The 14,311-nt window shown below is 39.0% G+C and overlaps 1 protein-coding gene across 5 annotated transcripts in view; it reads right to left on the bottom strand.

The window, feature by feature from the left end:
* Positions 1–232: 232 nt before the first annotated feature.
* Positions 233–14,311, bottom strand: part of GRIA4 (glutamate ionotropic receptor AMPA type subunit 4) — a 225,346-nt gene continuing 211,267 nt past the window's right edge. The window contains exons 14-16 of one of the 5 annotated variants that reach the window (XM_051608836.1): positions 9,943–10,057; positions 7,602–7,736; positions 233–1,372 (exon numbers count right to left, since the gene is read on the bottom strand). In XM_051608836.1, the coding sequence (XP_051464796.1) occupies positions 1,208–1,372; positions 7,602–7,736; positions 9,943–10,057 (415 nt within the window). In that variant the 3' untranslated portion in view covers positions 233–1,207. Of the gene's footprint in view, positions 1,373–7,488; positions 7,737–9,942; positions 10,058–14,311 lie in introns of those variants that run through there. The other 4 variants (XM_051608854.1, XM_051608846.1, XM_051608866.1 and 1 more) reach the window with 4 other exon arrangements.

Raw genomic sequence — 14,311 nt, 5'->3', positions numbered from 1 at the left:
TTTTCTGACCTCTCAGAAAGGGCTTTACTGACTAGCACTAAAACACCCAGTGAATAATCATGACAATACTTAAGACAGCTTCAAGTCCCTCCTCTCTAAGGACTTAAAAGCACTTCACAAACATGCAGGGACTCAGACTGTCTGCGATAAGGTCCTGTACCCTTGGTAAGAAATGAACCACCCTATTCTATTTTGTAGGTGATATTCCTTATGACCAGAAAACAACTCAAGCTCTGTCAATATTATAAGAACGTTTGTTGTTTTATTCTTTTTGGTGGGTACAAAAACCACAGTTTCTTACACAGAACAAGATTATAAATAATATCTGTAACATGAGTGACCCGTAGTCTCTTTTGATTCTACACTGCAGACTGATGACGTACTCTAAACATTTTATCATTTTGTTTCTTGTATTAGACAGATGTAAATCTGTGGAACACGGAATGATGGAACAGAATGAAGATAACAGCAAACAAGAGGATGACCAACAACTTTTATAAAAAAAAGTCTCTGAATTTTATTACAGTGATGGCATTTTATATCAATTATTGCAATGAATTGTTCCCTAAGATGGTTAGAAAAAAGAATTGTGTTGTCCTCTACCGAATTTACATCAGTTAAAAAGCAAGCATGTTTCAATATTCCTCTTTTTTTCAAAGAAAATGTAAATAATTTCTTTATTTTTCACAGGATTTACATATCTATTATTTTCTTATCACAGTTTAGTGATTCATTTCTTCAGCTGAACAGCTGAGTATTCTTCCATTGTATATATTGATGTTCTGGAGACACAGGTTAGCATGTTCATTGACTTCTATAGCTATTTTTCTCTCTTTGTCAAGACAAGAGACCAAAATGTTGTCCTTTCGGAGCATGTTCTTCATAGTCTAATGCGCTAAATTGGCAAGTCTTATTAGTTTTAAGTCCACTCAAGTGAAATTTGTTGCTGTTAATACACCCTTCCCAGCCCCCTCCCCCCAACAAAACTAAATTATGAATTTTCCTGATATAAAATCTGAGTTTGGGTTTCCGAGCTGAGCTCATGCACACACTGTTGCTGATGATGTCTGGCGCATTTGGACGTACTTCCCTTTCTCAGCCAAATTATTAGTTCATCAATGACACTCCCATGTCGTTACAGTCTGTGCTGTGTTCCCATCAGTCACCAACACAGTTTGATTAAGGCACTCAATTATTTTTTTGGTTTTTATGGTAGGTCCGATGCAATTACAGCTAATCCTGAACTTTGTCTAATTGCAGTTCCAGTATGCATGGCCTTTGGGCAGTCAGGAGTCAATACACGTCCGTTCTCTCCAACACTCCCCGTGATGGATAATCTGGCTTTATTTCTTATGGCTTCAGAAAAGGTAAGCTAGGTTTGAAAAGAAAGGAGAAAAGAGGAAAGTGTTACAATGTTTCTATCCTTCAACAAACCAGGACACAGCAAACACAAAAATATTAAATTTTAGACATCTGCATTTTCTCATGTTAACATTAAATATAATCATAGCAATTATTCTAAATATAATGCATAGCATTTACATATACTAGGGGAAATAATACCATTAATAATTCCATTACAATAAATCATTATTGATTTAAATATAAAATCCAAATTTTATCAATAAATTAACAGAAGAGGCAATACCCTTAATCTAAACTGCTTCAAACTACATTTATATACAGTGAAATGAGAATTAAGACCTTTTAGGAACCTGAAAGCATCAGCATCTGTGAATTCAGTCATGCACAGGTGTTAAAAGGCTTAAACCTTCAACTGGGAATGTCAAGATAAGGTATAACTACTGAAAATTATTTTTAAACATAATAGCTCTATCAGCTATCTTTGTGATGTCGCATGGATCTACAGCGATTATTCTTTTCTTAGTACACATATTTAGTATTATCCTCAAATATATATTTCCCTACAATTAGAGAAGGTGGGAACTTTCAGAATGTCATTTATTGGGAGAAAGGACAATTTTCTATAGTTTCCTACATTAAGTCTAAAATTTCCAATATTTTTTACCTTAAAATCTTTACTTTCAGGTAAATCAGAACAAAATATCTTATTTAGAGACTGATGGAATCAAGCAAAAAAATTGGATTTGTTAAAAAAAAAACACGTAAAATTTGTAGTTATGCCATCTACCTGTAGTCATCCAAAAATCAGTAACCAAATCTAAAAGAGTTCATGTAATGATAGAAAAAGCCAAGATGACTAGTTTAGACTAAATGATTTCCAGATGACTAAAATTAGGGGAGGTGCCTAGGGTCAACACTGCAGCAAGGACACCTGGAACAACAGGCACCCAAACTACAGATTTCAAAGATTCCATTTTAAGATATTAATTGGTGGGGAAATCTGATTTCTAGTCAGCAGAAGCTATAGTATATGCAACTAATTAATGTAATTGGTTTGCAGGGATGCAATCTAAAATATCAATTGGAAAGACAGGAGGGTGCATTCACATAGGAGCAAAGGGATGACAAATATAATAGAATAATTCTATTTGCCTTATTATTGATCTCTGCATTTAAAACTTTGTCCCTCTGAGCCCCGTTTCTCCTTCCAAGCTAACGGTGAAATCTTGAGCTGGTGTTCAATATGCTGAAGTTATAAAATTATAAAAATAATTACATATAAAATTATGTGAGTGTGTGTGTGTGTAGGGATGAGGGAGGCTCCTTAAGACTCCCAAACCTTTCCACTGCTTCTGGGTGCACTTCTATGAAAAGGTACTAGTCTAATGCTGCATTTCTACTAGTAGCTCCTTCACAAAAGAGTTCTCAAAGTAAAGCTGTTGTGTCACAGCTGGAGCTTGGATATAAAAGCAGCTTTCCAAATCAATTACTCTAAAAACCTCAGCCTTCATACGCAGCTGAATTCAGGAGAAGGTCTCAGCTTACAATGGGTGTTTTGGCATTCCTCTATGCTGAAAAACCTTGGCTTTGAGAATCACCAACTACAATGTCCAAAGTCACCCTTTGAAAAGGCTCCCTGCTGTACTCTGTAATAGGGACTGTTACCAAACATATCTTGATCTAATTCAACAGCTAGATATAAAAAGAGAGAGAGGTAATGAGGGAGTGGAGACTTGGGCCCATACAGTACCAAAAACCTCAACTGCTCCCCAGCAGCAAATAAAGATCTATGCATTTGCAAAGCACAGACACAAGGCAATGTGGAAGCTCCACATAGTACATGTCCAGACTCCCATTGCAAATGGACATTGAGGACCAGTAACTCCCTGCAGAGTCGCACAGAACAGGTTTTGGTCAATGGCAAGAAAAAAACAAAAGTGTTTTAGTTTTGGGGATGGCTGAGAGTCCTAACTAGATTAGGATGCAAACTTGGGTGGAAAAGAGACAGTTTGATCCAAATGTGCTAAATTTCCCAGCAAATCATCATTATGTACCAGCATCTCTCCATCACTTTGGTCAGCTATCTGTTCATGGCCACTGGGGGTTTGCCACTGGAAAATCTGAGAGAGAACTCAGATATAAATGGGATCCATGAGTTATCAGAAACTGGAGTTTTAGCTGTCTGTATAGCTTTCTGGCCATTGACAACACACTAAGGACAGAAAGACAGAAAAAAGGGATCCAACAGAAAAAAATAAAATCAAATGGGAATAGCAAACAACTTCTCAGCAGCCTTCCACAGAATAACAGGAAAAGCTGCAATAAAACAGCTCCTCTCTTTTCATAGCACATATTAGCAACAGCTCAGCAACATGTCACAGAAACAACCCAGACAGTTAACAAAGCCAGGAGAAGCAGGTCAAACTTGTACTTGGGAAGGTGCCATAAATTCAAGTAACCAGGTAGCCTTCTGTGTTATATTTTAAACTATGCTATACATAATAAACCAGGCTAACACTCTGCTTAATTGTGCTATGCAATTTCAGATTTATGGCCTGGCTGCAGAAACAGTTTCAGGAGGGACTGGGCTGAGAGGGGAAAGTCTTGGCATTTACTGTGAATATGACCCAAATTGTGAAAGTCTCTGTATGGTTAAGTGTATGCAGTTAATACTGAGAATGTATTTTCAAATTTGTCATTAGTTTTGATTAGATTAGTTGGGAAATTAATCACATGAAATTACGTACTGCCCTGTTTCTATTGGGAAACGGAATTTAGGAAGCTGATGTCCTCAACCTACATAATTAAAAAATCCTAGACTGTGCGTGTTCTTTTGTTGTTCAAACTCCTTGAGTGCTTGAGCCACATGGAGGTGTGTTTGGCACAAATATTTAAGAACTTCTAATGAATTTTTTTTATCTTGAATGTTCATTTGGAAGTATACAAGTCAAAATAAGTGCACTACACATTTACTGAGCCATCCTGTAGCACTTCACCTTTTTTTTTTTTTTTTTGGTAATTAACTTAATAATTTTTTCATTGCTTTTTTGCAGTTTTGTAATTAATTCCATTAATCATAAACAACAACATGGGATGTGAGAGCAAGAGAAGGCAGGTGAACTGGAAGCTGGCTCATGAGCATGATGGCTCACTGAGAGTGGCCATGGAGAGGCGGTGGTAGCGGCTGGCTGGAGACTGGGACAATCCCTTTGAAAGCCTCTGGGTTTGAGGTGAGGAACTCAGTAGGGCTCTTCCCTAAAGGAGCAGGAGAGAAGGCTGTTAGGCTCTGCAGTGTCCTCAAGGTATCACCTCAAGTAGTTTACTAAGGAATTACTACTGATACACAAAAATGGAAAACTGCTGCCTCATAGGCAGGTGAATTTCCCTGAGGCAACTTACTTTTGACTGGATTAAACTTGAAGAAAAGACATGGTAATGAATATTAACTGTCAGTTGGGTTATTTAAGCTATTTTATATTAGTTTAAAACATACACTATTAAAACTATTTGATGTTAGCTTAAAAAGTCAGCCTGTTGGTTACTCATGCATGTTAGAACTGCCAAGCATCTTTCCATATTAGCAAGTTTTAGTGCCAATACAATCCCTTTACTCCTTGGATAAATATATCAAAGGTTTTGAAATGCCTAAGACAGACGTATCTTCTACAGAAGTATGTGTAACTGGTGTTGTGGGCTCCGTGCTGCTGATAGCAGAAGTTTATGACTAGCATGTGTATGAACAGATGGCATCGTCACCCTGGCAGAGCACAGCACACAGGTAACCCCTGGCCACCTGTGTGGCTAGGGATGGCCAACTGTTGCCAGGACAAGGTGACTGGACCTTGGCAATCTTCCACATATAAAGATTCTTGTAAGAAGTTCTCAAGCTGAAATTTTTCAGGCAAATATTGCACTAAACGATTTCAGAACTTCAGAAGTCTATAAAATATTTGCTCAGAATTGTACTTATTTCTATTTCTTTGTGAATTTTTAGATGTCTGCGCCCTAAAATGTTTTTAAGAGATCACCAGAAGTTATGGCTGACCCAAACATGAATTTTCAATAAAATAAAATAAGTTTTTTATATATTTTTTTCCTGTAAGAATTCATGTCTGTGTTGCAACAAGTCCCACAAAAAATTCAAACTTTAGAGAAAGGTACTTATGATCTTTCCAGTTTAAGTCAGCTCAGTATTTGAATGGAAGTTTTGGGGTTTATTTGCTTTCTTTAAGACTATGCAGTGCACCCTGTAAACTTCAAAAGGAGTATGTTTTCTGGAACTGTTATTATGGACACTCTGTTGTGGGCACATAACTAAATAATTTAAAGGAAAAATATCTCTTTGTCTGCATTTTGCACAATTACTTGCACAGGATTATTTCTCTTTAAGACCCTTATTACTGACAGTAGGCAGTGATCTTGGGAGATTAATATTAGCATCTGGAAGTCTTGACTGCCAGTTCACAGAAATGAACACTGGCCTGTAGTCTTGGAGTCCCCCTGACACCTACTATGCCTCACATTTTCACTCATGAACAAAGTGCACAGCTAAGTTTTTTCTGGTTTTTGGGGTTTTTTTTTGCACAGGCAGTTCTTTTCCAATTAAAATATACCCAGGGCCATGACTTGTACAACAGGGGGGAAAAGAAAACTACACAGTGACAGTACGTTTGGGAGAGTTTCCAACCAGCAGAGGCCAAGCCCCCACCCTCGCCCCCCGAGAACCCACCTATTCCTTGCAGCGCTCCAGCTATCACGCTCACACACCATTCTCTGCTCACTCTGAGTTTGCTCTGCACTGTATGGTTCGGTACTGTACCGGCTGTGCCTTTAGGCTGTAACCTCCTCGGGACAGGGACCTGTTATGTGTCTGGCACACTGCACCTATTGTACAGCGCCGGGTGCTCCAGCGCTATATAAATAATAAATAAAGAAATGATCATTGCATCTCCAGTTGTTTCCTCCAAAATTTTTTTCTAGGTAGTAACATAAAAATGATATTATTAATCTCTCCTTAAATGTTTCTTACTTCCACTACTGGGATGGCTCAGTGATTTCAGGAAAATGTACCTCAAGCTTTTGTTAACAGAGCAGACATGTGGCTGGCTATTTGCAAGGGAGCTCTGGGTAGCACGAAAGGGCAGGGTCCTAGCTGCACCTTTGCTTATAAAGCAGCCAGTATAGCTTGGGAGCTATGTGAAAGTTATATTTAGAAGCTCAATTTGCTGCTACGTGCCATTTCCAAAGGTCAGAGAGTTGATTTGACTAATGATTAGTTGGCAAGATACTTACTGCATGAATGAGAACAAGTACATTAGTAAACCATCCCTGCACGCCTACCCAGGGAGCTATGCAGGATGCAGCTCGGTAATATCAGCAGTTCAGCCTCCAACATCCCTGCATGAACTTCTAAAATACACTAGACCTGAACTAGGTAAGGTGGTTCATTACTGAAAGCTGAGGATGATAATAAAGGTCTGTTCACTGATCAGTGACTTTTGGTGGTTATTATAGTGGGGAAAGGTTGACCTGAAGCAGGATATTGTGAAAAAAATGCCACACAATTAGCATAAGACGTATCAAAGGGAGGGTGAAGGAATATTTGGGGAGGAGGGAGAGAAGGTAAAACAACATTTAGACTTCTTGTAACAGTGCCTTGTCTTCTGTTAGGTTAACTATGGTTCAGTGACGTTGCCTTTCCTGAATCTTGATTATAAAAAAGACCCAGTTGGGGTCAAAATCAAATAATAAAGGCATACAGCAATTTGTCACTAGTAGAGTGCAAACCTTTAGGAAAACAGTCAGGCCAATCAAGTAATTAAACACTGGCCCTCTGAATATATGTTTTATGATTTCAAATAGTTGTCATCTCCCAACTGATTCAACAACACAGAACTGTTAAAAAGATATTTTTTTTGTTAAAAATTCCTTGCAATGCAGATGTCTATTAGCAACATAGAATAGTATACTGTACATCTGCAGCCAAAAAAACTGAACCACTTTGCACTGAAGTTTTCAAAAATATAAAGCTCTGTTCAGAAGCAAGCATCACTAGACAGACATGTCACAACACTGCGTTACAAGATGCATCACCCACTCACTGTAGTAGGCCCTAAGTCCTACCCCTAAATTTTAATACTTTCGGTTCCATATACGTTGTAACCTTCTCTATAAGTTGCTAAATTCTGGGTATTCTGCGAGGAAGTTGGGTTAAAAGTCTGTGCACTCTTTGCCACCTTCATTCGTTTCGCCTCTGCCCTGGACTTGTAACAGAACTCTATCAAAGCCACCAGCATTGCCAAGCCCAGGCCTCCAACCAGAATGTAGAAGACTCCAGCAACGTTGCTGAGACTCAAGGCACTCGTCTTGTCCTGGGGAAACAGAAGCAACACAGTTAACCCTGGAAACCAGGCCCCTAAGAGCACAAGATACACATTAAAACATTGGAAATAGAAATAAATAACAACATTTAGCTGAAACTAAATGACAATCATTTACATCTCACAAAATTTAACCTATGTGGATCTGTAAAATGCATGTTAAGCATCTATTTTTCCTGGTTGGCATAAAAAATATTCTAAGTATATTGCCAACATACCAGGACGTAATTGCTTGCTTCCTGCAAAGCAGTACTTCCACTAACTGGAGAATTAAACAATGACATGTCTATCCTCTTGAGGTGACATCTGAAACTGTATTTATGTAAGGCTCTTTAAAAGCTTTGAAATCCAGAAATCAATTTACATCATACAAGACTCTGCTCAATCTTTACGAAAACAGTAATTGCACTTGTGGTAGGCTCTGCTGACTGAGTTTCTTGTACTTAAGCAACAGGTGAAAATAACGTGAGGCTCAAGTTATTTCTTTGAACAAACACTTCCTTTGAAAGTGCACACAGTATCATACACATTATGATATATTTGCCTCTTACCAATTATTGTGTTTTGTTTCTGTTTTATTATAGATACAGTTCTGGAACATGCCCATGGACTTCTAAGGCTCAGTAATAGTGTTATTTTAAACAGCAATTTATGAAATCTTACACATTACTCATAATTTAGACTACAGTGAGATCTTCCTTTAGCAAATTATTAAATATACATATTTTTATAAATCATAACCTTCTTGGATGTAGAAGTAAATAACTATTCTACATTTCTCTATACTTCACTGCTTAGTTATGAACCATGCATTTTTTTAATTTAAAATCCATGTGCATTTTTAGCACAGTTCTCAAGGAACTCTCTCAGGATGGACTTCCATATACTATAGCGTGTCCCTTAAGATATTTAAAAGCTTTATTCTTACTCAGACTATATAATCTTTACCTAAAGTAAGTCCAATTGCAAACTCTACGAAATTTTAACTTACGAAGAACAAAAAACATGTTGATGTTTAACTTAAAGAGGCACTATTTATTGTGTAATCAGTAGGTTAGCACAGTGACAATCCCCATGGATGTATAGGGGTGTTTGGGGTTTATAGCCGGGTTCTACTTTGTCTGTCTCTTTTTAGCTGGCTAAGAGGACTCTGAATACCTCGGAGATGACTGTGTTCTTCTGGTGGCAATTGCTAACCTGGTATTTGCAAACAGGGAGGAGGCAGGACTGAGAATGACCTGACCTAAGGGATGTGGTGGGTTGAGGCTTTCTCAGCTGTCATGTACAGGTACTCTGCCATCCTCTTAACTACTTTTCACTCTTCTCCAAAGCACTTGCCGGGGAAAGCAACATGTATTGGAAGTTTGTTTCCCAGGTTACCTTTACCTGCTGTTCGGCGGGCTAACTCTCAGGCACCAAGGCAGCAAGCAGTTGCTACCCATCACCTTTCCCTTTTAGCTCTGGGCAGCACAGGCTGGCACAGAGACAGGCACTGTGAAGAAATTTTAGATTCCCTGCATACAGGGCTGGCACTGACTGTGGTGCTTTCCAGCCATCTGATAATGTCCTCTTCTGTGTTTGTCTCCAAACAGAGAGAAATAGAGAAGGCTCCACTCCCTGGAGCTGTCAGGATTACTTTCTGGGAACAGACTAGGGCAAACACTGGGAGCAGGAGAAAGCTAGTAATTATCGAAGCCTTTTACTTCAAAGCTCAAGTTAAGTCTTCCTTGGCTCTTCAAGGAGCCAGGGCCCTTCCCGCAGGGAGCCAGGCACAGCCACCCTGGGCAGCGATGAAATGCAATACTTCCCACTAGTGTTTCTCCTTTCCTGAAAACTGCCAAGGGAGGCCAGCTGCAAAAGGAGAAGGCATGAAGGGTTATTTCCTAAGCAGTCAATTGGGAAAATCCAACCTCCTTAGGCAGGAAGAATAGAGCTAACCCAACCTGCCTCCCCCCAAACCAAAAAACTGTGTACAGCGGATGCCCTGAATATGTAGGGTGAGGTTTGGTGATTTGTATCACTGAAGACTTTAAAAAGCAATAGTGCTTCTTTAAATTAAACTGTGACCCCCATCAAGATGGGAGGAAGCTGATGCACTGTGTCTACAGCTTCTTATTTTATTTCTAAGGCATTTTGTTTATTACTTCCTTTACTGCTTTGTGAACAAGATAGTAGGTCCCGAACTGCAGCGACTGACCTTACTTCCAGAGTCCTTGGGTCCACATTCACCTTTATCGTACCACCATTTGTTTTTCAGCTTGTCTAAGACGCCTGCCTCACTGAGTTTCAAAACGGCAAGGTTTACAGGAGTTCTTCACGTGGAAAATAACATAAATAACATTATATATGTTATTTTATGTTATTCAAGTAAAACTACATAGAATCGCATTGCAAAGTGACAGAGCAGAGGCCACAGTGGGTGCTATGTCATGTACTGTTGGCCCATAGAGACAGACATACGACCGGGACCTGCTCCATCGCTTTAGGTAACAGGCACATACTGCTGGGGAAGATTTGTAAATAAATAGTATGCAATTACTGTGAACCCAAAACTATTGGCATAGACATATTAACAACATACTCTTCAGAAACATATATTATACAACTGGATATATGACTTACAAAACATATGCATTTGTGTTCCTTGCTTTCAATCTATTTTTAGTTCGTGAACATACAAACTAATAGTATGTCTTGGCTCTAGCTATTTCATTTACTGCCCTCAAAACTATCCTGGCAAGAGAAAGGAGCTTGCACTTTGCTGCCCATAACCACTTGGCACAGACCTGCAACTGCCCTTGGCGCAGCGCTGTGGGCATCAGATTTGTGTGCAGAGAACTTAGAGGGAGAGCTGTGATGCCCTTATCCTCAGCTAAGAACATGACACTCAATCTTCCATTTTCATTTCCTGTTTCAGCATTATTTTCAAATTCTTTTTTTCCTTAAATCTCACTTATTGAAATAAGCCTTTTGAGGGTCCCAGGCTGATGATAAATTACCACTCAGAATATCTTCCCTTAGGTATGGTATTTGCTGTGGGTGATGCAATGGAGTTGAATACTGAGATGAAACCAAGCTCATGCCTCAGCAATTAATCACTATGGGTTTATGCTGAAGTTACTTCAACTCAGGGAAAAATTTCGAAGCATTACGGTTCTGCCTCACTTCATTCAGGTGTAGCAGTTTATTTTCTAAAAACCTATGGAATGATTAACAGACTTATTTTATGTACTTCTCATTTTGTATCACTGACTGTCAGATTCTTAATGTGGTAGGCATATGGATATCTATTTATGTGCAGGTGTGCATGAAAATGCAATATATATCAGAGAAGGAGTAGATAAACAGAAATGGCGTGTGATAGATGGCCTTCTGGTGATGTCATGCGAGATAGGAACTGATCCTGGGTGTGCCAGTAGATTCCTGTGGAAAAATTAATCTCTCATAATACACCATAAGCCATACATTGGTAAAATGTTAAGCCATGAATTCAAGGTTTAAGAAATAAATAAATAAGCCAGTGCAAGCAACAATTAGTACAGTGTAACTGGACCTACTAAAAAAAAGTTACTATGAAAGAGAAAGGGGGTTGTATTTACACTCTGTAACTGGTTTAACTGGAAATCTCCAAAAGGTTGTGTATGAATCTATTTGTGCATGTTTGAATATATTTATTTAACATACAAATAACAGCTCCTGAACCTCATATGTTACTATTAACTTCAGGGATCCTGTTTTTTTACACATTCTGCTTACTCTTTGTCTACATACATAAAAATACACACATATTCACCTCCCCTCAGTTTTTCCACCCAGAAGTTATCCCCAAGCTTGGCTGCCTGTCTGCTTCCCTGCGGTTAAGGGATTAAGTTGGGTACTTCCAAAAGGTGGGCTTAGGTACCTGTTAAGAAAGGAGGAAGCATGCTGTTGAGATGCCTGTCTCTTATCATAGAATCATATAATGGTTTAGATTGGAAAGGACCTTAAAGCTCACCCAGTTCCAAACCCCTGCCACGGGCAGGGACATCTCCCAGTAGACCAGCTTGCCCAAAGCCCCATCCAACCTGGCCTTGAACACTTTCAGAGAGGGAACACCCACAAATCCTATTGGCAACCAGTGACAGTATCTCACCACCCCCACAGGAAGGAATTTCTTCTTAATGTCTAATTTCTTCCTAGTATCTCTTTTCATTTACTACTGAGGCGTCTCTGCGAAATTACAATTTTTGACAGCTACAGCTGGGTGACAGGATTCCCAGGTGATCACTTTCAAGTGATCACTTTATGTAAAGGAAATGCTTCATCCACCTTCCAAATTTCACACCTTTAATTCATAGGGAATATGCTGCATCCAGAACAGGCATCACCTATTTCTTGATATTTTTCTGTACTGAAACTTAGATTTTGTCTTCAGGCTTCCTGGCAACAGGTTGTGCACATTGGTAGTGGTATATGAAAGTCCCACAGTGTGAAATGAGTGGGTAGCAGTTTGGGATTCTGGCAAGTTGCCTGTCAATATGATTCTTTGCTTCTAGTACAAGTGTAAAATAATCAATATTATTTGTATAGTCATTCTCTGTAACATGTCATGCACTGGCACTGAGCCACTTTTCAGTGCTCCTAAATTGCAGCAGTGTAACATGGCTGGTTATGACAAAGGGACATACAGGTACTGCTCTCACTTGGAAAATCAGAAGTCTGTGGAGTTGTTGCAGATTAAACTGACTAAATTGTTAATTAGGATTATATATTAACTAGTAAGAACAGCAGCAAGCTGGGACAAGCCAGAAAACAGATGTCTCCCAGACCTTTGATTGTTTGTCAGCATTAACAGTTTAGATACATAAAGTCTGAAACAGGCAGGTTTTCTTTGCAGCTCTAATGCTTTTACAGCTCTTTGCAATGTTTTCTGCATTGTCTCTGCAAGGAAGCTCACAGGTTTGCCTTTGGAAAAAGCAATCAATTTCATGCTTAAAATTGCCATGCTGTCCTCAAGATATAGCTGAATACAATGGCAATGGCCAGCAGAGATGAGGCAATTCCCAGTTTTCACTGAAAATACAACCAGTGATGAGTCCGAGGCCGGGCCCTTGTTTCTCCTCTCCACTATTGTCCTTCACATCTCCCCTCAGGCAGTCCAAGACAACCTTGACTAAGCTTAAAAATATTTCACACTTTCAGAAGAGGATTTTTGTCACACTTTAAATCAGCCAGCTGTGATGGGAAACATACAGTCTGTTATGAGAAGCCCAGACTGAGGGGCTGCAAAGTGGAAAATAAACATTTTGCTAAAGTTTTTCAGAATAGCAACATGTATATCTGTTTGCAAGCACAGTAAGTGATTGCAGGTGTAGTGACTTTCCGTGTATTTTAGACTATTTTGTTTGGGGCTTTTTAAAAAAAAAAAAATAAATTTTTTTTTAGTAGATTTTCAGCAGGGACAAGGGCTTTCAGGACAAGCTGCATATCTAGGTGCCTTGCATTTCTTTTAACGGTTGCAAACTGGAGCATAGGAGGTTCCATGTAAATGTGAGAAAAAACTTCTTTACTGTGAGAGTGACTGGAACAGGCTGCCCAGAGAGGCTGTGGAGTCTCCTTCTCTGGAGACATTCAAGACCCGCCTGGACACGTTCCTGTGTGATGTGCTCTAGGTGACCCTGCTCTTGCAGGGGGGTTGGACTAGATGATCTTTCGAGGTCCCTTCCAACCCCTAAGATTCTGTGATTCTGTGAAAATGTCCTCTCCAAATACGGATAATTTTGACCATGCCAGTCACAAATTTGAACACTAAAACTTGTTACAACGCTGCTTACACAATTGGTTGGTGAATAGTCCCACTGACATAAAAGGCAACGGGAACTAAAAATCAGTATCATCTGCTGTACATGAGCAAGAGTGATGTATTGAATTAATATACAGAGGATAAATCCAGCATGTAGAATTAAACTTCCCACCAAATTCAATCTTGCATGCTCAATATTTCAATACAAAAATATTAGCGATTTTTTCTTTCAACTTGTTTACTGATTCCTGAATTACTAATGTTGGGCTAAATCTTCAGTTGCAGTAAACTGGCAGAGTTTGTGAATAATCTGTAGTTTTTCTAATGTATAGCTGCTGAGAATCTCTCTGATACATATAAATAAATAAATAAATATATAAATGATCCATCTGCCTTAAATACATGTAGGGATAATTTATTAAAAATAATAGCTAATATCCCACTTTATATATGGAGAAGAATCTAGATACAATGCAAAGCTGATGTGTGACAACACAGGAGACCCTGCTTTTCACCCACGTTCTGGTCACGGGTGGCACAGACCAACCTGGGTGCAGGGACACTGGTTTCCTACCTTTTCATGTTCTCAGGCCTTATACTTGCCCTCTTGGCTTCTTACTCATTTCATTCTATCCTGTCATCAATCACTTGCTGTTGAAAGGGTGAGTTTTTAAGAGTCTCAGACCTGATCTTGTGCCAGCAACATCAGTGAAATCACAGTGCTTTAAAATGGCATTAATGAAGTTCTGAGTTAGTTGTGTTCAGGACCACAAATGTGCAGTTA

The sequence above is a fragment of the Apus apus genome, chromosome 1 (genome assembly GCF_020740795.1).
Source record: "Apus apus isolate bApuApu2 chromosome 1, bApuApu2.pri.cur, whole genome shotgun sequence".
Lineage (NCBI taxonomy): Eukaryota > Metazoa > Chordata > Aves > Apodiformes > Apodidae > Apus > Apus apus.
Note: the sequence above shows the minus strand (reverse complement) of the source record. Positions and strands in the feature narration are given on the sequence as shown.